This window comes from Neovison vison, chromosome 3 (genome assembly GCF_020171115.1).
Source record: "Neovison vison isolate M4711 chromosome 3, ASM_NN_V1, whole genome shotgun sequence".
In the NCBI taxonomy this organism is placed as follows: domain Eukaryota; kingdom Metazoa; phylum Chordata; class Mammalia; order Carnivora; family Mustelidae; genus Neogale; species Neogale vison.
This window is the reverse complement of record NC_058093.1, coordinates 45,767,704-45,795,307: the sequence shown is the minus strand read 5'-3', so window position 1 is coordinate 45,795,307 and position 27,604 is coordinate 45,767,704. Positions and strand designations below refer to the sequence as shown.

At 52.4% G+C, this 27,604-nt stretch overlaps 1 protein-coding gene across 5 annotated transcripts in view; it reads left to right on the top strand.

Annotated features, from left to right (window-relative positions):
• The window catches only part of HDAC4 (histone deacetylase 4), a 288,242-nt gene that overhangs the window by 154,674 nt on the left and 105,964 nt on the right, over window positions 1–27,604 (top strand). For all 5 annotated transcript variants that reach the window (XM_044241969.1, XM_044241967.1, XM_044241968.1 and 2 more), the window contains one exon: window positions 19,932–20,176. In XM_044241969.1, coding sequence (XP_044097904.1) covers window positions 19,932–20,176 — 245 coding nt within the window. The remainder of the gene's footprint in view (window positions 1–19,931; window positions 20,177–27,604) is intronic.

Here is a 27,604-nt window from a genome sequence, read left to right as displayed (position 1 = left end):
GAAGCAGAGGTCAGACTGATGGGAGTAATGGCTTTGGAGATACAGGGGGCCCAGGAGCCCTGCTGCCCGGGATGCTGGGGAAGGCCAGGAGCAGATTGTCCCCTATAGCCTCTGGAAGGAATGCAGCCTGCTCACGCCTTGCTTTTAGCTCCCTAAAATCCATTCCCACTTCCGGCCTCTGGAACTCTAGGATACACGTGTGTTGCTTGGAGCCACTGAGCTTGTAGGAACCTGCTATGTGCAGCAGACACGAGAGGCTAAGGCATGCAGCCTCATGAGCACATCGCTGGGGCCACCAGGCTTGGCTTTTTTGCTTCCTGTCACTGGGACCTGTGTGGAGTTCTCTGCTTCTCTGCCCCTCCCCAGTGCACATCTGTCAGATGGGGGTCAGAAGGTACGTAGCGGGGTCCACTTGTCCTGCTTGCCACATGGCTCACGCTGTCCTATCCATTGCTTTCGCCTCCCCCTCCAGATTGCGCGCTCTGGGGGTGGGGGTGGGGGGGGGTGGCTGAGGCTTGTCGTGTTTGTCGCGGACGCTCCAGGGAGGCAGCCGACACTTGTGTGCTGTTTGCCTTCTGCGTGTGAGTCCGTGGCCTGTCCCAGGCCTGGTTCTCTGGTGGGAGCACTATGGCTGGACCTGGGAAGATGGCCCTGGCCCCTCCCAGAGCTGAAGAGACACTTGGTGTGAATAGGGGACCAGGATGGAGATGGGTCCTCCTAACCCAGGAGCACATGGTGCAGTGGCAGCCCTGGGGTGAACCCTGGCTACGGGACTCCCTCCCAGAGGAGGCAACTCTGGGCCGTGGAAAAGCACATCCCAGGAGCTGCTTCACAGAGCCCAAGGGAGGCCCACCTCAGGCGCACTGGGCACGGGCGGCTGACACCTGCCCAGAGGGTTTGTGGGGACTGTGTTCTTTCTAGACCCACCGGAGCTTCATGGGTGGCCCTCTGCCAAGCGAGCTGCCTCCATCAGTGCGGCTATGGGTGCGTAGGTCCCTCTCCAGCCCAACCCGGCCTTCTCAGGCAGCTCAGGGGCTGGTGAGCAGCTCCAGGCCCTCCCTCCCTCCTTCTCGGGGCCACCTTTGTGGTCCCCGCACTGTTCCAGGGCTGGGGGAGAGCAACAGGCACCCATAGCCGTCACCCCACCCCCACATTCCCCGGGCAAGTGAGGGCCACACACAGCACTCTCCTGAGGGGTATGGGGGCGCTTGTTGGGATACTCAGTTTTTGTTTCTCACAGTAGAGGCTTTGCTAAATTCGGCTAGTGTCTAAGGGTGAGTGTCCAGCAATCCCGGTGGTTGTGTTGACAGCTCCTGCCTGAGGCCAGCACCCAGCTCTGGCCTTCCGCTCCCTGCTGCTCCAGGAGCCCCCGCATGCGGGGGGCTGGAGGGCCGTGGGGTCAGAGGTTGATGGGAGAGTGGCCTTCCCGGCCGAGAGGTCCCCAGCCATCCTGGCTTCTGGGCCAGGCTCAGGCGTACCCTGCTCAGGCGTACCCCGGGTCCGCTCCCTGAATCCTGTGGCTGTTGTCTCCTTGCATGATGGAGAGTTGGAGGTCTCCTGGTTGTCCCCCAAGTGTAGCATTTGGAGTGGTCAGGGTGCTGTCAGCCTGTGTTCGTCAAAAGCTGTTCTTCAAGTGTCCGGAGTGAACCCTCCTTGACTCAGTCAGGAGGCTGTTGGGTGTAAACACCTTTCAAAGCTCATTTTCGCAATATGAGTTAAAGATTAATTGGACTCCCAGGTATCCTGCAGAAATCTTAAACATCTGTTCTTTTTCCCTTTTATCCATTTCTTTTTACAAACCCTGTCAACCGGACTTCAAAATTGAAATCTGCAGGGAACAGATAATGGTCCTCCCGACCCCTTCCCGCGTCACTTGAGGAACTTCGAGAAGTCTTCAGGAACTTCGGGAAGTCTTCAGTAGTGTTTTTTGTTTTTAAAGGCGATTATATTCCAAATGGCCCTATAGTCCAGGAAATGGCTTCTTTGAGGCAGGAGGCTGAGGAGAATGGAAGGCTTCCGCCATCAGACTGGCGTCTGGACTCGGTGCCCATGGCATGCCCACCTGCGCGCTCCACCCCCCCCTCACCGTGAGGCTTCTCACTGGGGCGCATCGCCACTGCCTTTTGTTTTGCATAGTGTTTGCTTGGAGTTTCAAGAAATGGCCTGAGCAGCTCACTGTACGAATCCAGGGCGGTGCTTTCACGTGCGGGATTCTGGGGACTGTGGCAGGTCCCGGCCAGATGGAAAGCTATTTCTGCAGCCCCAGCTGCGGGATCACCCAGGCCGGTGACCACAGTCCTTCCTTCAGACAAAACCCCTGGCTCGGGGGACTCCTGCCACTGCGTGGTGACCACTGCTTGCAGGTTAAGCGGTGACACTTGAAATGTTTTCAGATGCATGTGTCAGTGAAGTTACTTTCTGTGACGGTCAGCCTCCGTGCTGCTGATATCCTCCTCCACATGCCCAACTGGCCCGAGGGCCTGTCAGTCTTAGCAGTCGGGCTTTCAGCACTGTCAGAGAAGTGCCAAAGCCAGGCCCTCGGGGAGGACAGAGCATTCTGTATTTCTAGCTTTCTGGAAGCTGGATTCCATGCTGCTTCGTGATTTTGTTTTACGAGAAGCATCAATTCTGTGTTTCCGCTATGAAAAGAAACAAGATAGAAGAAACAATGTATTTCCTTTTGTCAAAAATTTTCGTTTAAAATGGATTTGTGCAGGTCAATTTAAACGGAATTTAGAATGAAATCTATTGAGGAAGTGAGTGACCACGGATGAGTCAAGTGTGGTGATCTGGTCGCACATTCATGCTATGTGGCCCGAAGAGTCCTTCGTCTTGCCTGTGAAGACATAGGTCTTCACCAGCCAACGTCTACCCCCTTTTGGGTGATGTTTTTCAGTATGAAAGACCCCCACGTTTGTAGAGGGAAGTTTGCAGGATGTGTGCAGTAGGCAGTCTGGGACCAGGCTGGGGAAGGGTCACGGCCTTTCTCTTCCCTCCTTCCCTGTGGCGGGGGCAGCACTGACCTCTGCAGGGATGGTCTTGCCCGGCCTCCTGCCAGACGTGCAGCCCATACTCGCTGTGTGTACATGTTCTGGTACACGTTAAAGGCGCTCTGCTCCTAAGAAGTGCAGAAAGTAGGATTTTGAAACGTCATTCTGTCCTTTATCATCAGAGGACCTTATGACCCCAAAGGAGTCCCACCTGCTGCAGAATAGAGCGAGACGTTTCCTTGGGTTGCTTTCCGTGCAGCTCATCTCTCCCCAGGGGGCCCCCTGAGCCCTTTTGCTCCAAGGCCAGTAACAAATGCAAGGAGTCGTGGCCAGCCCTCCACGGAATAAGCCCCCTTCTCACTCTGCTGTTTGCCCCTGACTTGCTTTCTTGGAAGAACTAGTTTTGCTGCATTCATCTGGTTCCTCGAATAGCATGCCATTTAAAAGTACTGTCATTCCCCCCCACCCCCAAAAAAAAGGTACTGTCATCCTGCGGGGGGGGTTTCCTCTCACTCTGGTTTGTTCCTGAAATCCAATTGTGACATTATGTATAGCTGTTTCTTGCTCCTTTTCACTGCTAAGTACGGAGACGCCCTCTTGACATCCCCCTGCCAATGTGTTGGTGGCTGACTGGACGGTTTCCGTGAGTCCTGCTGTCCGTGAGTGTGAGTCTGGCCCTGTGCTCATACATGCGCAGGCCTTTCCCAAGCATGGACACACTCCGGAGTGGAATTCCTGGGTCTGAGAGCCAAGATTCAGTTTCCTAAGGGCAAACTGATCATTTTCCCGAAGGCCCAGCCTCATGTGTGTTGCCGGGAGCTTGTGGTGTCTCAAGGATGCTCCGCAGGTGCTATGGCCTTTCTGCCACTTATTTTCTGCCATTAGGAGTCCTTCTTCTTTGAGAAGCCTTCCCCCGCCAACTCCTGTTTTCCTTTTCCTTTTCATACCGATTAGTAGGAAGCCCTTACAGGTAATAGAGACAAGCCCTTGGTGGCTTCCATAAGGCTCCAGCAAGCCTCGCCAGGGCCCAGCCTTCCACTTCCAGACAGTGTCTACAGAGCAGGTCAAACTAGTGAAGGTAGCCAAGCTGCTCAGATTTGTCTGGTGCTAAGCCCTTTTCGCATCATGAGTTTTTCTTTTTCTTTTTTTTAAATATTTTATTTATTTATTTGACAGAGAGAGATCACAAGTAGGCAGAGAGGCAGGCAGAGAGAGAGGAAGAGAAGCAGGCTCCCTGCTGAGCAGAGAGCCCGATGCGGGACTCGATCCCAGGACCCTGAGATCATGACCTGAGCCGAAGGCAGTGGCTTAACCCACTGAGCCACCCAGGCGCCCAATGAGTTTTTCTTGAGTTTTGTCTATCACATTTGAGTCTTAATTCTGGCAGAATTAATTTTGGCCTGTGGTGTGATCGGGGGTGACTTCCGCCTTCTTGTCGTCTGTGTTCGGGGCGGTCTCTGCTATTCTTCTCCGAGGGGGACATGCTGCTGCCTTCTACGGGAACACCTTGACTGAGGCTCCCAGGTCTGTTTTGTCCTGTAGTCTGAGATCCCTCTGTCCCGTTCCTGGCAGCCTGTGCGTCGGGTCCACAGCTCAGTCTGGAGAGAATGGACGTCTCTGCAATAGTAAGTCTTCTCGTCCCTCACTTGGCCCATCTCTCCACATCCTTCAGTTGTTTAAAACATTTCTTAACAGTCTTTATCATTGTCTCTATAGCTGTCTATAACAGTGTTGAATTCAGCCATAAAATTTTGGACACTTTTTTTTTTTTTAATATTATTAGGCCTATTTTCTTGTTGTATTATGTTGAAATCCAGTTGGTTTTTTCCTGTTGATCTTGCCTTGTTTGATTCAGTGTCCTTGTAAGTTTTACTAACTTCTCTGTAATTCCTTCTTGGGGGCGGGGGGCGGGGGTAGTGTTCCGTACTAACAGTCCTAAGAGTCTGTGAATCGTGATGGTTTTGTCTCTTCCCTTTCTTCTTATGTTGTTACTCTATCCGCTTTCTCTGGCTGGAATCTTGTCTTGTTCCAGGTTCATCATCAAAAAAGCAGTATTTGCCGTGTTTTGTTTTTTTAAATAGATACCCTTTTTGAGACTAAAGAAATTCTCTTTTATTCTTAGTTTGTTAAGAGCTTTTATAATGTGAATAGTTGTTGGGTTTTATAATGTGTTTATTTTCATTATTAAGATCATCGTTATTAGTGTGGTGAATCGTGTTTATAGATGTTCTGTGTACGTGTTGCTTTTCTCATTTTAAAACACCACTGTCTTGGCGGATTATCTCTTTCTATAGACTGCTATATTAAGCTTGCTAATAATTTATTTGGGACTTTTGAGGCCCTGTTCACGACAGAGACTATCATTTTTTATGTTCTCTTTGCCTGGTTTCTGTAACAAGGTTTCTTCCCTAGCCTCACAGCATGAGCTTGGGGTGCCCTTTATTCCTCTGTTCCTTGGAAGTTTTCTTTAAAACTGAATGAGCAGTTAGTTAAAGTTTGGCAATACCGTCTCTAATATGATCCTTGTGGGAAGATTTTAAAGTGTTGGGTCAATTTAGTTTGTGATTAAAGGGTTACTCTATTTTCTGTTTTTTATCAATTTGGGTAACTTTTATTTCTTTAGAAATATGTCTGTTGTTTTATGTAGGCTTTAAAACTGATAGGCCTGGAGTTGTTCATTGTATTCGGTTATGTTTTCAGTCTCTGCCATACCTACAGTTCATTTGTGCCTTTTTCTCATTTTCTAAACCACTCTCACCAGAAGTGTGTCTATGCTATTGGTCTTTTTAAGGAATCAATTTTGTGTCGAGTTGGTATACGTGAAGTTATGTAATGGATATTTTCCATTTCATTTATATATTTATTATCTCTTTCTGTCTGTCTTCCTTGCATTTATTCTTGTGTTTTTTCTAACTACTTAAAACGATAGCTAACTTATTCGTTTGTATGTTTATTATTGTCAGATGTTACTGTGTGAGGCTTTCAATTTTCCTCCGAGTACAGTAAGAGTAGAAGCTCACTACTTATTCTAGGTCCTTTTTTTAATTATCTTTCCCTCTTAATTATTTTTAAACAGCTGTTGTGATCTCTTTTTTGACCCATATTTAGGAATGTAATTTTTTAAAAAATGAACTTTGTGTCATAGAAAATTTTATAGACATTTGAAAGTGCATAAAATACTAGAGGGAACCCCACTGTTCCCGCTGTCAGTCAGCCTGGGCTGTGCCTGGGGACCTCCAGCTGTGTCTTGTCTGTGCCCTGACTTACTCACCGCCTCTGCCCTTGTGCTCGTTTTGAATGAAATCCCACTCACCGCATCACCCCATCTGTAGCCACATGAGGGCCTGTGTCTCTAAAAGGCAGGGACTGTGGTTTGACCCTCGGTAGGAGGCCATTTTTCTGTTTAGACAAGATTAACAGTTATCTGTTATTGGGTTCTCACAGTGTTTCTGTGTCTCTAGCCGTGTTTACCATGTACATAGACTCAGGTCACTGTTTCCTCAGGTCCAGCGAGCACTCCCACGGGTGGCTGGTGTATGTCATAGTCTCCCGCTAACCTGCACCTTCTCCCTGCCTTTTGGGTCTGTTCAGTTTTGACCCTTGTGGTTCATCTGTGAAGATTCTAGGTGGCTTGTCTTGTGGCGTTTTCCTGTATTTTAAATTTTGATTGATTTCACCCATCTCCCGTCTTGTCATTTAAAGTGAACCTCTGTTGTTTGTGTTTCCTAGAAACTAGTATTTGCATCTAGAGCATCTAGAGGTTTTTTTTTTTTTTCTTTTTAAAAAATATTTTATTTATTTATTTGACAGAGATCACAATAGGCAGATAGGCAGGCGGGGGGGATGTGGGGGAAGCAGGCTCCCCACTGAGCAGAGAGCCTGATGCGGGGTTTGGTCCCAGAACCCTGAGATCATGACCTTAGCCGAAGGCAGAGACTTAACCCACTGAGCCACCCAGGCTCCCGGCATCTAGAGGTTTGATCAGATTCAAGTGTGGTTATTTTGGCAAAACCTTACAGATGCAGTGTGCTCTGTCATTGGGAGGCACCCAGCTGTATGTGCGTGTGTATGTATATGTGTGGTATGGTGTGTGCACGTGTGGTGCATGTATGGTGTATGTGTGTGCACGTGTGTGTGGGGGGTATATGTGTGATGTGTGGATGCATATGCATGTGTGCACACATGTGTGGTGTGCACATGTGCATGTGTGTTGTATGTGCCTGCATATTGTGTTGTAGTGTACATGTGATGTGTGCGCACATGTGTGGTGCGCTCATATGCAGTATATGCACATGTGTGGTGCGTGTGCTCGTGTGTGCACTGTGGTGTGTGCCTGTGTGGTATGTGCACATATGCAGTGCTGCTGTGTGTGTGCATGTGATGTATGTGTACACATGTGTGTGTTGTGTGTGGTTGGCAGCCATGTTTCTGTTTTTCCTTAAAGTTCTCTCTGACGGGTTGTGAATCCTCACTGCTTTGGAAGTTCTGCATTGTTCCCAGTGTGACGGGATGAACTTCAACTGTGTGTGCTCAGTGCTTTCTGTCCCAGCCTGCTCAGCCACGCAAGTGTCTAGAGCACCACTAAACCCTTGCCACACCTCTGGCCAGGAATTTCCTTGTTGTGGAGTCCAGCACCACAGGGAGAAGCTGGGCTTACCCTCGGGCACAGGCAGCATGTGCTTGGGTTCATTTCCATCTTCATCTCCGTGTGTTTCTGTGCTCACCTCGTCCCTGAACCAAAGGCATCTCAGCAAGTTCTCATCTCTCTTCATCTCTGAGGGAACACAAGTCTGTACGTGGTCTGTGCTGCTCTTGGCAGATGGTTTCTCTACACCCCTCCTTCCAGCTGGACATTGTTTCTCCCCACACTCAGGGGTGGTCACTGTCATTCCCCTCGTAGGATACCTGCGCTTCTGTTTCAAGGTCTTCTCTTTGGTGTCTGCAGGTTAACCTTGAAATTATCTTAATTTATTTCTGTTTTCTTCTCCTACTTCGGTTGTGTTTCTGCATCTGCAGATTCATGTCTTCCAGCAGTTCTGGAACATTCTCAGCCAGCTGTGTTCCCTTATTGCCTCTGCAGAGTTCTAAGCTAAAGAGAGGCTCGTGTTAGGAGCCTAACTACAACAGGTCGTCCAGGATGGAAGCAGACTGTGACCCGGCCTGCCCGAGAGGTGGGAAGGGCAGGCAGCAGGACCGCTGACCCTGTGCCATCAGTGATCCATGGCTGGGAGAGGGGCCCGGAGCCAACATTCTATGCCATTAACGGGGCTGGTGGCGAAAGCGAGGAAGGGAGCAGCAGCCTCATGGACTTCAGGTTTATACGGCAATGTTAAGAGGGCAGAATACTGCTCCATTGTCTTCATTCCCTTCTCTTCATCCTCCTGTGCCACAGCAGCCTTCTGTTTCTTTCCAAGGGGAGGAGGGAGAGTGCACTGGAGGGAGAGAGGCCTGGTCTAACCCAGCAGGATCCTCATCGAGCTCCTGCCTATGTGTGAGGCCGAGTTCCTTTTTCCTCTGCTGTAGAAAGCCCTTGCACTCTCATCTGTCTGGGACCCTGTCAAGCTCCAGTGCTTCTAGCTCTTGTTCCTGTCACCTGAGTTGAGCGTTCCGTGTGGTTCCAAGTGTGTGTGTTCCAAGTGTGAGTACCCGGGACCCCCACCTATGCCACTATAGATGCCGCAAGTGTGCTGAGCAGGAGGTCCAGCCAGGGCAGGGGCAGGGGCAGGGCCTGCTGTGGGAGGCGGCCTTGGCCAGCAGGTGGGCTGTTGCACTCAGGATTTGCTTGCACGCCTGGGACACGAGGTGATGCAGTGGTTTCGGGTCACACCAGGGTGTGGCCGGTGGTCGGCAGCATGAGGATGTGCAGGCATCTGGTTCCCTGCATATGTCTACCCCCCCCCACAAACGCTGTGACCACACCGCTTTTCGAGATGGTCCTGGGGTGGCCAATGTCTGTTTCACTAATGGGGTTTCCAGCCTAAAAAGTGAACGACTTGTGCTGATTCGTAAATCCAGGAGAAGAAATGCTTGCCGTGGTCCTTTCTTTGGGATCCTGACAGCATAATCCATCGTGGTGACTCTTTCCAATCCCGCTTCGTTATTGCTGGTTCAAGTACAGAATGGAATTTTCCAAAATCCTTGCATGGTCAATAAGGTTTTATCCTTTACAGTTGATTTTGCTAAAAATAACTTGATTATAGAAAGGGACGTCCCCGGTCCCATGGAGAGAGCTGTCCCTGGGGCTTAGGGTGTCCCTATCCCCCTTAGCCAGCCACTTGACAGTCTAGGACAGTGCTGGCCAGCCAGATTCGCAGAGTGGCTGATGCCAATGAGCAGATGAGAATGGGCCTGCAACTGGGTTACCGGAGTCTGGATTGCAGGCGGCTTCACCCTGCCCTGGCCAGCCACAGGCCACCCCTTCTCCCACTCCTCCACAGACTCTGCCTTCAATTGTGTGGGTCAGACAAGCACACCCCCGGGGCTGAGCCAGCTTCCTTCTGGAACTTGCTCCCAGCTTTCCGACTGCCCCGTTTCATCTTGTGGTGAAATAGCACCTTCTGGCCCCACGTTTCGGGGGTCAGGTTCAGGAGCACATGAGGCTGGGTGGGCCCAGCTCCGCATGCCTCTCCCAGATACCCGTTCCTCACTTCAGCTACCAGCCTCAGCTTCATGGCCCCGTGATGGGGGGACCACTTTGAGGGGCATTCTGCTCTGGCTTGGATAGTACCAGCCATGTGCCCACGCTTCTTACATGGGCCACATTGCCCAGCAAAGAGCAGGCATCCTAGTGTCAGCCAGGGCCCTCCTCCCAGGTCAGCCAGCACCGGAGTCCACACTGTCACCATGGCCCCTGTCTCTGTATGCTAGACTTTTCTGTGGGCTCCGACCTGTCCATGGACATGGAGAGCCCAGGTCTCCCTACCAGGTATCCTGTGAACTGATGTCCCAGTGGCCCTTGTGTAGACTCCTCTCTGAGCTTTACTTGGATGTGATTCCCCATTCTTGGGACTGCAGAGCACAGAGCTGGTTCTCAGGAGTCGCCACATCTTGCATCCCGATGTCTCCCATGACGATTTGCTGGGATGTGGCTAGAAAGGAAGGACACGTGTTTGTGAGCCCTTCCTGCAGGTCCATGGGCTTGCCTTCCCTGCTGGAATGTTCTCTCTGGGGCCCACAGACCATTGAGAAGCTAGGAGGGGCCTTGCTGGAGGGAGCCAGGCCCTGGGGAACCCCTGGCCAGCAGTGGGGATGCCCTCTCCAGGATGGCGGGGGCTGCAGCCCCGAGTCTTTGCCGTATGAGTACATGGGTAGGTCTCAGACCTTCTGCCGGGGAGATACTGTTGAAACATCTAGTTTGGCAGTGAGAAGGGAGAAAGCCAAATTAGGGGAATACAGAGACAGTGGAGTGAAACATACCTGTGGTGTTAGCTGTAGCTTTTTGTCTTTTGTGCTGAAGATAGCGTTATCAGAGGTTTTCCATTTCGTCTCTGGGCTTAGCAGGGGACATGGGGCTCTGCTGTGCTTTTAAGCCCATCTTCCTGGTGCTGGTCACGAGGCTGTTCTTTGGGGGCCGTTGTCTCAGCCTTGAGCAGAGCCTCGTGGGACAGACCCTGGGGCAGACCCGGCACCAAGAGCTTTTCAGGAACAGGAGTTTGCTCGTGGAGAGCGCTGAACGGCAGAGTGCTCGAGTGGGCTAGTAATTACAGGGAAGACTGGCCATGGTCGTGACCAAGACCCATGCTGGAGCCACAGGGAGAGGCAGGGGTCAGGCAGCTCCCCAGTGCCGGTAGGTGCTCCTGAGCAGGGTTCTCGGACCTTAGGGTGCCAATCAGCCATGCCCCAAGTCTCAGAGCTGCGGCCACCCCCCTGGCTCGAGAGCCACCCAGGGTACCCAGCAGCCCTTCAACTCGACCCCGCTCCGCCCACGTTTTAGATGCCAGGCTCCCATTCCGCATTCGCCTATCATGGCTGCCTAGTCTCTCTGTACTTGAGATTCCCCAGCAGTCGGTTACTGTCCACATTACATGACTTGTCATGTCCAGCCTCCAGGTGGGGTCAGCCCACAGGACCTGCAATCCCCTGGTAGTGGTAGGGGAAGCTGAAGGCTTGTCCTCTAGGACCTCCTGTCCTCCTCCAGCGGGGGGCAGATAGTAGATTTCTCATTGACTTGGGAGAGTCGTCAACTCCCTTCTCAGCTGGAAGGCAGAAGTGGGGGGAAACCAGGGCCTAAGTACATGCTGCTCCCTGCTTGATTTCTAGAACCTGCAAGGAAATCACACGCACAAAAAATACACTAAAGAGGGTTACCTTTGATATCTGCATAGGACGTGTACCTCTCCCTGCCCCACACCAGATGAGAACACCTTCCCTTGGATACACATCTGTAAAAACCCATAAATACCTCCATGTATTATATTTAGTTCTTTACATTTTGATGTCTGTTGAAAACAAAACAGTAGACAGCAAAACGGCCTCTCCTCGGGCCATAATCATTTTATTTTTATTTTTCAAGCATAATTTAACTTCCAGTAAATTGTTAATATGAGTTGATTTCTTTGGCATTGCATTTATGCGTCTAAATGGAGCGCAGAGAAATACCCTATATCCTCAGTTACGTGTGAAGCTAAGGTAGGAGCTTATGCCGTCTGCATTCCCTACAGAATATTTTTAAGTCTTCACATTTAAAATTTGGACTTCTACCCTCATCACCGCTTTACAGCCACCCCCACAGCACAGCGTCAAATAGAATGGTTGTAATCCAGTTAAGAACACTTTGGGGGAAGTGATAAGCCGTGTAAATCAGTATTTTGAATGGATCTTGATGAAGTGTCTTCAGTCCTTTCGAGTGCTGGTTCTGATAGGTTATGCATTCTGAAGGTAGACAGTGACATGGCAGGTTGAACACACGGATCTAGTTGTGCTCCTCCTGAAATTCCCAAGAACCCCAGAACATACCAGTCCCCAGCAGAGCTCGTGGGGACACGCCATGTGGACACCACAGAGGTTGTGGTCTCTAAACACTGCCTCCCACCAACGGGACCCACTTCTCCTTGGAGGAACGTCTGATTCCATAGAGGGGTCAAAAAATGTGTGAGGATTGCCCGGCATGCCTCGTGACTGCAGAATGAGGGCTGTGGCTGGCTTTGGAGCAGCGGTAGGCCATGCTGGAGGGCCCTCACTGGTCTAGGAGAGGGTCTACTGTCAGAGCACAGTGTGAGCCGAACTGCAGTGGGCTCTGATTGATCTTGAGGAACAGAAGCCCTCCTCGTCTCTCACACATGGAGGATGATGGGGATCAACTCATTATTTTTTAAAAATTGGCAGGTAAAGGAAGAGACCAGGTACCTGTCCTGCCCTCCTTCTAAACAAGGTCAGGGCAAGAAGATGGTTGATTCAGGGTCCTTCCTCATTACAGAAATCAGACAGCGAGTCGAGAGGCCAGGGCGGTATGGGCAGGCATGCCGTACAACCCTGATGTCTTGGCCTTGGCCGTGGTCGGCGCAGAAGACCCGTGGAGATGCGGCAGCCCCTTGAGCCACCGGAGGAGCCTCTGCGCAGAGGTGGTCTGCCCACACCTCCAGACCCTGCTTCCAGATCACCGGGTATGCAGGCCGGAGACCTGCAGCCCAGGCGGCACCCGCCATCTCCAGGGCAGGGCAGACAACAGTGTTGGAGGGGGTGCTGGAGGGAGAAGGAGGAGGAACCTTTAGAGTAAAAGGGATTGAAGGGATTCGTCAGCCAGCACAACATATGGACCTTATTTGGGTCTTGGTTTGAATAAAGTTTAAAAAACATGTATGCAATTTTCTAAAACTTGGAAACGCTTTGTGGCTGTTTGATAACGTCATGGAATCATTAATTTACTTGGGTATATGAATGATATTTGATTGTGTTTTTTAATAGAGTTTGTTTGGTGATATGTTCTGAAGTATTACCAAAAAAAATGGCTTGAGGGCTGGTCTACACCAGTGAGTTCCAGAGAAAGGTCCCAAGCCTCAAACATGGGTGAGCGGAAGAGGGAACGACAGTAGCAGCCTGTGATGGGAGGCAGAGGGCCCATGGTGTCCCTCGCGGCCACTGACCTGGGAAAGCCAGCCCCGCGCACCTCCCCCCGCCGCCCACCGGCTAACCCACACACCCACCTCCAGAGCAGTGCCTCTCCTTCCGGGGCAGGGCTGAGAGGGGTGTCGAGGCAGATGTGGGAGGCTCCTGGATGTCCTCTCGGTGGTGCTCAGGGCAGGCCTGCACCTGGGGGTGAGCAGCTGGAGGTTTCTTCCTCTGGAAAAAGGCCTTGTTCTGGGGACATGAATGAGCTGAGGATGTGGACGCTGTAACGAGAGCAGGAGTGAAAACTCCTGTATTTGTGCAGAGTGCAGCGACCCTCTCTCTGCACCCTGAAGGCCTAGCTTTCACCCTTCACACTGAGATGAGAAGGCTCCCCGCTGGAGAAGTGTGGCCAGCCGACGCGGAAAGTCTTACGGGTGTGAGTCCTAGTGAATGCCAGCTCCACACGCCCTGCAGGGAGACTCAGACCTGAGAGCCCCACTCTACTGGCTGCTTCCAGCAAGGGTCTGTGCCTGTGCTCCCACTTGGGGCGTAGCCCAGCGGCAGGGAGGTTCAAAGCAAACAGAGGGCATTGCTCTCTTTGCCATCCTCAGAGACCTGGGAGGTTGACTTGTCCACGAGGTCAGAACAGGATGGCTTGTAAGAAAGAATATTGGGGCATCATTGGTCTCTCAGTGTGGCCCTGTGAGTTGTCTGTTAAAAATATCAGAGCAGAAATTATGGGAAACCCAGTGGAAAAGTTAGAATATCCATCAAAAGAAGTGTCATAGTCTTGAGCAGAAGACAAAGGAGAGGAAGACAGAAGAAAATGGAAGAGAAAACTAGAGAGTCATTCGAGATGTACCAAATCCAAGAGTTTCAAAAGCAGAGGATGGAGGAGGGAAATCAATGGATTAAGTCAAAGCTGATGCCTGTGAGAGGGCAGAAGCCGAGTGCCCCATGCCAGCTGGAGAAAATCTTCCCCGAACCATGTGACTGTTCACTTTTGGAACACTGGGGACAAGGAAAAGACCTCACAAACATCCAGAGAGAAGAATCCCATCATGTCGAGGGATCTGGAACCAGCATGGCTTCCTGGTTTTCAGTCACAACATTGGGAACAAGAAGACAAATGTTTTCAAGCTAGAATTCTGTCTGCAGCTGAAGGTAGCAGCCCATTGAGGGGAAATAAGAATGAGCAGGGCCCACCTCTTCGTGCCTTCTCTTCAAGACACAGTTGGGGCCAGAATTCCTGCAGAATGAGAGGGGAGCCGAGAGGGAAGCTGGATGGGACAGAGATGGGGGTCCCCTGGAGGCTGATGAGGCCGACCCCCTGGTGGTGGCTGTGCCAGAGACACTGGGCCTCCTGGCCATCTGGGAACGCATCAGCGTCCAGGGCAGGCACATGTGCCCCACACTGTCCTATTGCCCTAGGGACATGAGCCACCAAGCCCGCCCCCTATTCTTTTTTGGCGCTGAGACGTTTGGGCCATTTTGTCCTGCTCCACGCCCTGCCTGATGACCTCACTCACCTGAGCACATGCTTTCCTCCACGCGCCCACTTTGGTAGTTCTCGCATGAGGCCTGGAGCCCAGCCACAGTGGACGAAGAAGCGGGAATTCGGGGCAGTTCTGGCCCATGAGACTGCCCTACCAGCTGCCACACTGGGTGGCCTGTGGTTTCCTGGGCACCACTTACGTCCTTTTCCCCAACAGAGCTCTTTCTTGCCAACAGTCCCAGACGCTGAAGGCAGATTAGACTCGAGACTTTTTTTTTTTTTTTTTTAATTTTATTTATTTATTTGAGAGAGAGAGACAGTGAGAGAGAGCATGAGCGAGGAGAAGGTCAGAGAGCGAAGCAGACTCCCCATGGAGCTGGGAGCCCGATGTGGGACTCGATCCCGGGACTCCAGGATCACGCCCTGAGCCGAAGGCAGTCGTCCAACCAACTGAGCCACCCAGGCGTCCCTAGACTCGAGACTTTTATCTCTTCCTGAGAGTCCGTATCAGACTGTCGTGCTCGCCTCAGTCAGCAAAGGAGAGGTGTTTGAGACACACGTATGGATGGTATAACCATAAAGAAAAGCAAGGGGTGCTTGGCAAAGCCAGATACTGTTGGGGACAGGGGGCAGGCACGTAATTTGGGGGTGATCATCTGATTCTTCCTGCCTTGATGGATGTGGCTGTGTTCTACTCCTCACCCCACTTTCCCTCGGGAGGCCATGCTCTTCAGTGTGTGTGATGTGGGCTGTGGTGAAACACCGAAGACTCTTGAAATAACTTACACCATCCCAAGACGCCCCATCCCCCTCTCCCCTCTCCCCGTCCTCTCAATCCCCCTCCCCCATCACACGTGGACAGAATGTGAGAGTAAGAAGAGATCATAGTTACAAAGTTGAAATAGCTCTTCTTTCCCCTGGATGTGAATGAGTCCTTCTTTCCTTGAACAGACCCTAAACTTTGACCGCGTTTTCTAGAGAATAGTGCTTGTCTTTATTCCGTGTCTGTACGGTGGCATGAAGTAGCGCTGAGGAAGGAGGATCTAACCCACGTAATGGAAAATTACAGCGTCCTTTTTTATGGTCATTTATTTAAAAACAGAGAGACTAACACATTTTTTTCTGTTTCTGATTGAGGACTTGCCGTTCACAGCCCAGGCCTGCCGTTCTGTGTTGAAGCGCTGAATGTGGGCTTTGTGCTTTCACTAACGTCATGAGTCTGATTGTATTAGTATGTTTCCCAAGGCACAACCTATAAAAGCAATTTTCTGGTCCACATAAAATATTCATGAGAATACAGGCTTTCTTGTTTTGATGCTGCATTCTTTATGGAGAGAAGGTTGTATTGTTTTTCTCGGGGTGCTTTGGGTCAAAAGTGCTGGCAGTTTCTGTTGAGAACTCACGGCATTTCAAATAGTTTTGGATACAGAAATAGTACGAGTCCTCTTTGACGCACCCGCTAGAGGCTGTGATGAACAGAGGTTGTGGCTGTGACTCCTCGCCACTCCCCGCCTCCCCGGCTGGCATGCAGGCCGGGCCCTGGGACAGCTCTGCTCCGGCCACCCGACTGCCACCTGCGAGGGGCGAGGAGGCGGTGTCTCTTCAGAGGCCTTGTGAGGGTCTCCTTGTCCCACAGCAGGTCCAGAGTTGTGCTTTCACGTCTACCTGTAAATGCAGCGTTGTTTCCCGACAGGAGGGAGGGGCAGGAGCTGGCACGGCTGATGTGGGTTGCCACTAGCAGTCCATTCTGTCTGCCCTGCTCTTCGCTGTCTTAGAAGAGTGAAGTTCTAGGTGAGGCCTCAAAGCGGTAAACTGAGGCCACGCACCCTCCCTTCCTGGGAACTGGGGAATACAGCAGACGTGTCACAGTGAGGACAGCATGCCATCCTGGTCACATCAGCACATGCCCTGGGTCTTAGCCCTCCATGCCCTGCGAATGCCCCCCCCCGTCCCTGTCATCTGTGGACCCCTCGCCACCCCGGCATCCCCTTTACTTCTGCTCTGCCGAAGGACGACCAGGGGCTGCCAGGGACTGTTCCCCCAAAATATCTCCATGATTCCGGGCTCCAAAGAATCTGGGAAAAGTTGGAGGAAACAGTGAAGCTCAGCTTGTGTGTGGTGGGTAGGCACAGCCAGCGCCATCCCTGGAGAAGGGACCCTGGAAACCGCCTGCCCTGCCCCTCCTGCCACCTGCACTTCCCCGCACCCTGCTGCGGGCCCCTCTGTGGCCCAGCCTGTCCCAGCATGGCCCCCTGCCCAGCCATGCCCTCGGATTTGCTCAGTCTGTGTCCCCACGACCCTCCACATACACCTGGACCCATGGGCCCTCGCTCATGCCCTGCCTTGTGGCTCATGGAGAGACAGCTCCTGTGTGGACCCTTCCACAGCCCTGTCATCAGCCCACAACCCGCTCTGCTCTGCTTTCTCACAGCAGGCCTGCTGTATGCTGGCCCAGGAGCGGCCCCGCATGTCTTCTCAGCAAAGGCACCCGTCCGGAGGAAAGTTTGGCCCATTATGGTTTTGACGTTAATTAAAAGGATCCTTTAAAAGTTGTTTTATGTTCAGCATCAGGTGGTCCCCTGACCCCCCTTTATGAACAATTAGAATGAAGAGAGGAGAAGCCGGAGTGAGCAGCAGAGGGGGCTTCTGCCCAGCATGTCAGAGGGAATATCTTGGTCACCTTGGCCTGTCACCTGACCAGCCCTGCCATGGGGGCCCACAATACCTGCAGCTTACCAGGTGCAGGGCAGGTGCTTCTTTCATGAGCTCTCCATGGTTCCATTCTTTAGCTGAAAAGCTGAAATGTGGCCATTCAGCCGGGCAAGTGGAGTGGGAGAGAGCCAGAGTGGTTCTCACCTGGACAGGTGGAGTGGCGTGTTCTCCCTCCAGCAACCACGGGCTGCGTGGCTTAGTGTGGTGTGTGTAAGCAGCAACATGGAGTCGGGCTTGTCCTCAGGAAGCAGAGGCTAGCTAAGCAGGGGTGGCCTGCCCTCCACTTCCCCTGTGTCCAAGAGGAACCCTGGGAACCGCCTCCTGACTGCACCATGGGCACACAAGGGCAGAGCCCATTGGCTAGCCACGGTCATGGTGTTTTAGGAGGCATCCAGCCTAATCAGCCTTGTGGACAAGGGGCGATACAGTCCTTTGGGAAAGAAGGACGTATGTTGAATTCCTGTAAGAAGCTGAGCTCTGCTTCCTTTTCTCCACGTTTGCTCGCTGAGCTGCCCTCCCTGCTCTCCTGTTTGTTCCTTAAAGTCTGAAGCAAGTACGGGAAATATTGAGGTTTTATAAAACGGGCTATTACAGTGTTTCTCTTTTTATATTTCATACTAAAAACAATCAAGAAAAAGGAAGTTGACAAGATCCAGTCTTTACCAGCTCCTGTGTGGTGGGGCGGGTGGGACGCCCCTTCTCTCTGGTCCTGTTCATGAAAGCAGTTTATTTGCATAGATTTATCTCACGTAAATAGCAAATAAAATCCTCCTGATTCATCAAGGCTGAGACCCCGTTAGAAATGCACATAAACAGTTGGGGGTTGCGTTTCCCTGACTGTGGGAGGAAAGGGAAGACAAGCAGCCCACTGGCATCTATCCTGGCCTTCTCAGGGCTCAGAGGTCAAGGGAGTTTTGGACTTTTCTAAGACGGTTGGATCCGGAGTATTTTCTGACAACTTCTGGGCTCCTTTGTTTCTTCCCTCTGTGCCCTGTGGTCCAGGGTGTGGCGCTCCTCAAGGGAAAGCTGGTCCTGACCCTGGGCTTCTGTCAACCTGTTCCTGCCGGCCTCGGGGAGCTCCAGGCCTGTGCAGCCGCCGCAGTGGCTTTGGGGCCTGTGTGTGGGAGAAACGGAAATTTTGTCAAGGAGTTAGAAGGCCCACGCCCCATCCTGGCAGCGTCCTGGACTCAACCTCTGAGCTGTGCCCGGCTCCATGAGCAGGTGTTCATCCCTATTACTGGGGCCCAGAGAGGCCAGGTGGCTAGAACCCAGGGTCCCAGCCCTGCCTCATCAGAATGGCCAGAACGACCCACTGGCTACCTGGGTGGTGACCGCAGGAATGCTCTGTCCAGAGGGGCGGTTCCACTTATGGGCTATTTTTTCAGCAAGTCTGGGTTGTGAAGCTGTGGAGCATGTACTTCTAAGGAACCAGGTGATGGCTGGGACCAGGGGGCCCTGTGACCGGCGTCATTTGGAGATGCTAGAACAGGGTCAGGTGCATAACACGGCCGGACCTTCAGAGGGTCTGGGCAGAAGGCCCCTAATGGCAAGGAACTGGTCCTTGGTGGCCCGTGTTTGTAGGGTTTGGTCTTCCTTTCTGGAGGGTGAGGCCTCCGTCTCCCACCCCAGGCCCCCAGGTCTGTTGTGTATCACTTGAAGACCTGGGCCCAGAGCAGGTTGTGGGGGAGCTTTCTGGAAGGAGTGGGAGCTCGTGGGCCTGTGAGTGGCCATTGCTGAGGAGCACAGGGGGCTGGGCCTCCGCAGCTCCCAAGAGGTTTCTGTGAGCCAGAGGGGCTGGCTGGGCTGCGTGTCTGGGGAGCTCCGTCGAGGCATCTCTGGGGCAGACTCCCAGGCAGGGCCTTCATGTGCACCTGCTCAGACCTGATGCGCCAGGAAAGGAGCCCCCACAGCGGCCTCTCTTCCGTGACGGCCATGGTATCAGAGTTTCTGCCTGCTTATCCTTGCTTTAATTGGTTATTGATTTGTAAGCATTAAGATTAATTGAGCTTCTGTTGCTAATCAGAATCACGTGGGCTTCTTCTTCCGTGGTACCATAGTCCTGGGAAGCAAATCCGTTTCTCTGGGCCTTGGGGAAGCCCACGACCTGATGCTTGTGCCCATGCAAGTGAGCTGGGGAGCAGTTATGGGCTGTGGGTGGTGAACACATTCTCCATGGAAATGCTCTGACCACCCAGCGTCCATCTGAACCACTTCAGGGGCCCACGCTGTCCTGTGGTTCCTGCGTGCAGCCCTTAGTGGCCTTGTGACAAAGAAGAAAAGTACAGGCCCATCTGCCTCTCCCCTCGCTGGTGCTCAGCTTTCCTTAGAGCCATTTCCTTGCGTACTCCCTCTGTTGGCTTTCAGAAATGTCATTCGGGCGGCTGCTGGGCCCGCATCAGGGCCTCTAGTGGCAGGGGCAGGGTGGGTCGTGCATCTGTGCCATGGCGTGTCCCGGTCTGACCTGCCCCTCAGTTTTGGGCCTTCTGCACTTGAGGAATGGAAGGCCACCAAGGCCCCCCAAGTCCTGCGATTTGGGTCCATCAGGCAAGAGCGGGGAGAGGCATCCCAAGGGTTGTCCATGCTCACGCAGGCGGCACCCCTGGACAGCGGCATCGGAGTGGGCGGGGGCCTGGGGACGCCGTGCCGCTGCAGTGACCGGCGCTTCTGTGCTCTGCTCTTTCCTGCAGTGGACGTGGCCTCCGCGCTGCCTCTGCAGGTCGCTCCCCCGGCGGTGCCCATGGACCTCCGCCTGGACCACCAGTTTGCGCTGCCCGTGGCGGAGCCCACCCTCCGGGAGCAGCAGCTGCAGCAGGAACTGCTGGCCCTGAAGCAGAAGCAGCAGCTGCAGAGGCAGATCCTCATCGCCGAGTTCCAGCGGCAGCACGAGCAGCTCTCCCGGCAGCACGAGGCCCAGCTGCACGAGCACATCAAAGTAAGTCGGAGGCGGGGCAGCCGCGCACCTGTGTGAGCCTTCCAGACGCCGGCTTCCCCATGGCACCCGAGGGCCATGGCCTTGGCCTGCTCCCCACCATGCACTGCAACCCCATGGTGACGCACAGGACGGCCCTCTCTGTGCCGGAACCAAACTAGCGGGCGCCTGCCAGCCCCACAGCAGTGGTGCGTGCGGCACATCATGGGAAAGTCGCTGCCATAGGAGTAGACTTGAGAGAGGGGACAGGCTTGTCATCTACTTTCATCCAAAAATACAAGCTGCATCCCCCAACAGACAAATGACCAGTGGGAGGGAACACCAGAATATTAGCCGTGATCACCTCTGGGTGCCTTACTCACAAAGCATTTTTGTTTTCTTCTCAGGATTTGTCTTTTCTTAGTTTCTCCCATGGATCCCCTATAATTGGAAAAAGATAGTAATATGGGTTTTTTGCATTTAAATTGAATAAGAAACTAATAGGTCTTCTTGTGGCATTTAGTCTCTGTAAATACGCAGTCTGATCCCAGGGTCAAAATTAAATATGTTGGAAAGAACCATGTGTCGGTGATGTGTAGTGAAGTTGTATTCTGTCGTTGACAGACCTCCTGTAAGCGCCACACGCTCCACTGTATTCAGAACCACATAGAGTAGCACTGTCCCACAGATTCAGGTGGGCGGGTTAAAAGTCCGAAGGTAATCTCACATTCTGCACTGGCCACCCTGAAATGAAGCAGAAAACCCCAGGCTGTATAAGTCATCTGTTGGTGTGTAACAAAATACCTGAAACTTAGCTATTTAAAACAGAAGAAAAACATGCGTTACCTCATAGTTTCTGTGGTCTGAATGAGGGTCTCCCTAGCTGGTGGCCATGACCCAGGGTCCCCCATGAGACCACGGTCAGTGCTGTGGGACCCACTTCCAGGCTCACTAACGTGGTCACGGGCAGGAGCTCAGGCCTTGTCACCAACGAAGCCCCCTCCAGGGAACAGCCGAGTTTCTCCTGTGGCCTGGTCTTGGACGTGACCTGTCCCCTGCCCTGCCTGACTCTGCTGGTCGTGCGTACCAGCTGTGGCACGTCCTGGGAGGTGCCCAGCCGAGGGTGAACACCAGGAGGCAGGGATCGGTGCAGAGCACTGGGAGCCTGGCTACCAAAAGGTAAAATTAGTTTCCATGTATCTTATGTAACCTCATATTTCTGAGATAGTTCAGTGTGTAAGCAGTATTTTTTTTTTTTTGAAAGATTATTTATTTGAGAGAGAGAGAGCACAAGCAGGCAGAGGGGCAGAGGCAGAGGGAGAAGCAGACTCCCTTCAGAGCAAGGAGCCCGATGCAGACCTCGATCCCAGGACCCCAGGATCACGATCTGAGCTGAAGACAGACGCCTCACCGACTGAGCCCCCCGGGTGCCCCGGTGTATAAGCAGTACTCAAAGTGTTATTCACACGGAATCTTGGGAAGCTGTTGTGGACCATCCATGTAAAGTATGTCTCCATCTGGATCAGCTGAGTTTCATGCCCTCTGTGGCTACATGTGCTCAGTGGCTTCTGTGGTAGAAACTACAAGCCCCAACTCGGTACTCCCGGATGTTTCCAAGACACTCTATCCAGATGGAGACCTGTATAGCAGATCTGCAGTAGAGGGGACCCCACGAGCAGGTGCCAGGTCCTTTCTTTGCCCAACCTGTGGGCCTGCTGCTGGCTGTTGTTTCATGCGGCGGCCAGGCCATGTCCTGGGTGTGCTTGGCTGGGCACAGCCACATGCCCCTGGCATCCGGGGCTAGGAGAGAGGTCTGTCTGAGGCCGGCCTAGGGAGATGGTCATTTGCCAGCTGGAAGTCACACGTTACTGGTGTTCTTCCCAGTGACCACGTGCAGCCCATGGAGTGGCCTCGTCTGTAGGCTCTTTGGTAACTGAGAAGAGCCCTCAGCTGGCGGTCTATTTGGTTTTGTATGTGAGGCCATCGCCTCCCCTCTGCAAGCCTTAGAAGCAGACTCCCAGCTCTGCTGTACCCAGCACACCCTGCCCACCCTGCCTGGGCCACCCCTTTCATGGTCAGGGCCCTGTGTGTTCCTAGGGCTCCTTCATCCCGGTGTGCCCCCCATCCCAGTGCCAACCCGCATGGCCTCGCATCTGTCGCCAGCTGGGGAGGGCGCCCAGGGGCTGTGTCCTGCCCGGCACACAGTGTGCGGCGGGAAGACCCTACCTGACCTAGCAGTGGTGGCCTCCTGTGCTGACCGGGATTTGAGGAGAATGCGTGTGCATCTGGATTTGCTGGATTTGCAGCTTTGACTAGCAAATGAGAAACTGAGACGTAATCAAGGGCCACATATGAGCAGGGTCATCAGGTCGACAAGGAAACAAGCACCATGAAGACCCTTGAGAGGGTCGGGGCCACCAGGGCTTCCCTGGTCCCTGTCTCTGTCCCCCCTGGGACTACAGGACTCCATATCACCGCTGTGGAGATGGAAGAGTCTCCCTCCTGAGCCTTACCTCAGCGCTGGCGCCACAGAGCTGTGCAGGGAGCGCCTGACTGTCGGGGCTCTTCTCCTTGGGCCATGGGGCCCCCCGAACCCCCCCCACAGGGCCGGGGGCCCTCAGGCCTCTTGGGAGACCCCTAGACATGCTCCCCCACAGATTACCCCCCCCACCCACAGATGTGGCCTCCTCAGAGACATGGCTCCACAGATGGGGCCCCCACAAATGTGGCTCTCTCAGAAGTAGCACCCCCACAGATGTGGCCCCTGTGCTGATTTGGCCTCCCCACAGACATGGCTCTCACAATGTAGCTCTCCCAGATGTGGCTCTAGGCCTGGTTCTCAGAAACACAGGGAGAGTCTTAAGTTTACATGTTCTCTGCATTTTAATCATTTGTTTTATTTTTTTAATAATTTATTTATTTTTGGGAGAGAGAACAAGCCAGGGGAGCAGCAGAGGGAGAAGCAGACTCCCCACTGAGCACCATGTGGGACTCAATCTCAGGACCCTGAGACCATGACCTGAGCCAAAGAGAGATGCTTCACTGACTGAACCCCCAGGGTGCCCACATTTGTTTTATTTTTTCATGTAAACTGGAGATTATAAAAGCTGTCTAACCTCTGTGATCATGTCATTACAGATCAGTTAGCTTTTGTTTCGATGATCGAAACTCCATTCATAAGCATTCATATTATGGGTGACATTTGGCAGTAGCGTTGGTCAGATTTCTTGAACATACAGTCTGATTTATGTCATTAAATCATCAAGGAATATGCATAGGATTTTATAATTAAAAAGGGAATAGTTTTAAACTACAACTGAAATTGCCAACTTCGGGTAGATAAGATCTTTTGTAAATGTCAGTGGTCAATGTCACCCTTATCTATGATGCTTTGCTGGTCACAGGTGATTTGGGCACCGTGTCCCCACCTGTCCTGGACAGTCACTCCTCTGTCCACAGGGTCCCTGGGGAACAGCATCACTGAGACAGAAGGAAACCGAGTTTGGGTGTGGTGAGTGCTGGTGCGCAGAAAGTCATCAACTATTTCATCAACCAGAATTGCTTACATGATTAAAAGACCATTATCCAGATTTGCTGCTTGGGGGCTACTTGTGCTATTTTAATTTTTTAAAATGTTATTAAGAAAATACATGTTTCTAATGTTTCAAATCAAAAAGTAATGCAGCAGTAACTCATTGAGCCTGCCCGTCCCCGCTTCTTGCTGGGATCCCAGGCCTGAGGTCTGTTCTGGCCTGTGCTCCCTGTCTCCCTGTGACCAGCTCTGCCCTTTGAGGAGAGATCCTGCGTGGTGATGTCCCCCTACAGGAATGATATGGCTCTCCTCCCCACCACCCCTCAGGCACCTACAGACCCTGCCACACTGGGCATTTCCAAGTACTCAGGCTGCTCTCCAAAGACAGAACTCTTCAGGCTCTCCGTGCTTTGTCCATGGGTGTGTGCTTCTAGCACACACCATCTAGTGACCGTGCCCTTTGGTTCAGCCCTCAGCTCTTCCACCCCTCTCGTGTCCCTGCTACAGATCCCATCCTGCAGTCTAGAAGCCTGTAAGTGCTTCTCCCTGTGCACAGACACCAGCGGTCGCACTTGGGGCTCCTAGGCCTGCGGGTCTCAGGCCGCATGCAATTTCTTTTTAAGGGTTAACAACACAATAATGGGATTTTTGTGTTTTAAGGTATCTGAACTCTGAATGTAGGACATCTTTAGATCATGTTCCCTGATTGAAGGATTCATTTTATGAAAAAAGGGCAACAGCTGCATCCTGTAAGCCAGCACAAGTTTCTTCCTGTCAGAGGGGTGATGGCCGCCACTTCACAGGGACCGCAAAGATTGCCGTGCGGCGTCTCAGCTAGCGTTTGCTGTGTAACAAACCGCCCAGACGCAGCACTTGGTGCAGCAGGTGTTCTGTTTGCTGGGGGTTGTTGGAGCTGTTCCACAGGCGTGGGCTCTCTCTCATGCCCCTGGGTCAGCTTTGGCTGACTGGTGGCCGGGTGACCTGGGATGACATCACTCTCTGGTCTTCTGGGTGGCGGGAAGACCAGTGGATTATCTGCTCTTCTCAGAGTTCCAGCCTCACAGAAGTGCAAGTATGTTTTAAGCAGAAGCTCAAATCATAGATGCTGTCACCCACTGGCCAAGGCCAGTCTTGAAGCCAAAATGAGAATTCATATGGAAATAGACCCAAGGCAGTGGATGTCGGGCGGCCTGCAAACGGGAGCCAGAAGTTCAGTAGTCTTCTCTAGGAGGAGAACCATGTTCAGAGGGGACTGGACACTAGGACTCACTGACTGAGACAGGAGCATCATGAAGAAGAGGGGACAGGGCCATGGGCTGGGACACTGAAAATATATTTTTGTACTGGGAACTTGTCAGCATTCAGCCTCACTGACTGAACGTTGTGAACACTAAGTGGGGGTGGGGTTGCCACTGACACAGGTGCCACCAGAGTGGCTGCCATCTTGGTTCCCCAGTGGCAGCCACGGCCTTGTGCGTTAGGAGCCCTTCCTTCCCCAACATGTGCTACAGCTTATAGAATGCCTCCTAGAAGCCTGCTGGCCAGCCCTTTCTGCACTCTCGTTCTTGTGGCTTTGTATCTCTTCAAAAATACTCTTTTCTGTCCCTGTTAGTGGTCTTCAGACTTCAGCCACGTTTGCCCAGATGCTGACCTCCTCTTTAAGGGTCCCTCACGGAATCCTCCCCGCAGACCTTCCTGTGCAGCCTCTCGAGGGGCAGAGCCTCAGCACCCCGGGAGGAGAGGCAGGCCTGGGCCCCGGGACCCTGGGGTCATCTGTGGGAGAGAAGAAGGGTCTGTGTTGGTGTCTGGGCACTGCTGTTTTCACAAGGAATGTTTACACATAAAAAAAAAAATTTCTCAGATCATATACATCATTACTGTTAATTACTGAGTAGTCGGAGATTACAAAGGAGAAAGTGTTACTTTGCCGCTGAGGGCTAGGTAAGCTTTTAGGTCTGCAGTGTCACCTGGCGTGTAAACTTCGATTTTAATGGTTTATTGTAGTCTCACAATGAACCGTAATGAATTTAAATAATCAAAATACCCGAGTACTTGACCATGAAGGTAATTTTCAGTTTCTCATGATTTTCACATGCTCGTGCATGTTATCGTGCTGACAGTAGACCTGGAATTGTCGAGCCAAGGCAGGTGCTCCCCTGTGCTGCTGCTTATTGAGTGCCAGTCCCAGGCGAGCCTGTGTCCCTCTGTCTATCTCTGTCTCCCTGCCTCCATCCCCCCAAACCCCTTGCTGATTCCATAGGCAGGTTAGGAAGGCAGCAGGAACCAGGACGGTCGGCACCCCTCCCCCTCCCAGCGGTCGGGCAAGAGGGCACGTCTGTGCAGGAATCACACCTTCCAGGGATGCAGGGCCATGAGTCACCCCCAGCGGTCTGACCCATTGCTGGCGCGTCTCCACATTCAGTTTCCATTCTGTCTCACATCCTGTGTGTATTTCCTTGATTGTCCGCCACCGTATTTCTATATGCTTATTGACTTTTTTCATGTTCTGCTACCAAGTAGCATTTTCTTTGCTGTTTCTCTATTGCCTGCTCCTGGGTCTATGAGTATCTCTGTATGTTAAGGGCATGACTTCAGTGTCCCATCAGATGCTGTCATTTGGCTCTTCATTCTTCTTGTAACCAGTTAGGTACCTACTTGACCTACCCTTCTTCATGAACCATGGGTTTTTCTAAATGACGGAAATGGGGCCTCACTCCCTCTGCCAGTTCAGAATGTTCTCCTGATCCTGGTCAGGGCAGATGGAGCACATAATGGGGACCGAGGCGCTGCCTTGGGTTACTCAGCCTCTCTCTGCTTCATTCCCATTAACTGGCCCGGTACTTCCGTTCATGAGTGCATCCAAGAACAGGGCAGGCCACGCTGGCATGCCAGCGGGGAGATGAATGTTTCCCCATACGAAACCTCTGTTCGTTTTTTCCCCTTCTCTTTTATGGGAATTCCTTAGTTTTTTCCTCATCCTTTTTTTTTATTGTGGTCAAATTCATATAACACAGAATTTATGATTTACTATGTTGAAGTGTATAATTTAATGCACTTACAATATTGTATGACTATCCCCGCGAGGTGGCCCCAGAACATTTCCATCGCCCCCAGAAGAGACCCTGCGTTGGTGAGCCAGGTGCTCCCTGTTGCCCTGGCCAGACTAATCTCCCTTCTGGGTCCGAGTTTGCCCACTTTGGACGGGCCTCATGCTCGGAGTCGGGCCATGCGTGGCTCTTCGTGGCGGCCCCTATCACTCAGTGTAAGTCCCTCAAGGCTCACCCATGTTAGCCGCGTCAGTGCTTCTTCCCTTCTTAAGGCCAAGTGGTACTCAGCGTGGCTGTTTAGTCTGCTTATCCACCCCCCGTGCATGGACAGTCGGGCTGTCGGCACCTGCTGGTGGTCGTGAGTCATGCTGCCGTGATTGCCTGCACGAATGCTTCTGTCCGAGTATCTGCGTTGTGTTACTTTGGGGAGATGCCTGGTCTGGGGACTGCCGAGTTGCACAGCAGCTGTCTATTAAACTCTTTGAGGAACCACTAACCCTGGCTCACTTTTGTAGGACGGGAAATACACAGTAGCATAAGGTTTGCTATGCTGTCCATCCTTGCGTTGCAGTCGGTGGTGTTGATAAGTCCGCTCACACTGTCCTGCAGCCTTTAGCACTGTCCATCCCAGAACTTTCTCATCTCCCCAAACAGTGTTCCTGTGAAACACTGACCACCCCACCCTCCGTCCAGCCTGGGAGCCATCCTTCTGGCCCCTGAATTGGACTCTTCTAGGCACATGCGACATTTATCTGCAACTAACAGTAAATGTCAAGTGTCTGGGGGTTCAAGGTCTTGTGCCGTTAGCAAGGTCCCTATAATAGGCTGTTACCGGCAGGCAAGGTCATTACCACACGGCTGTGTTTCAGACCC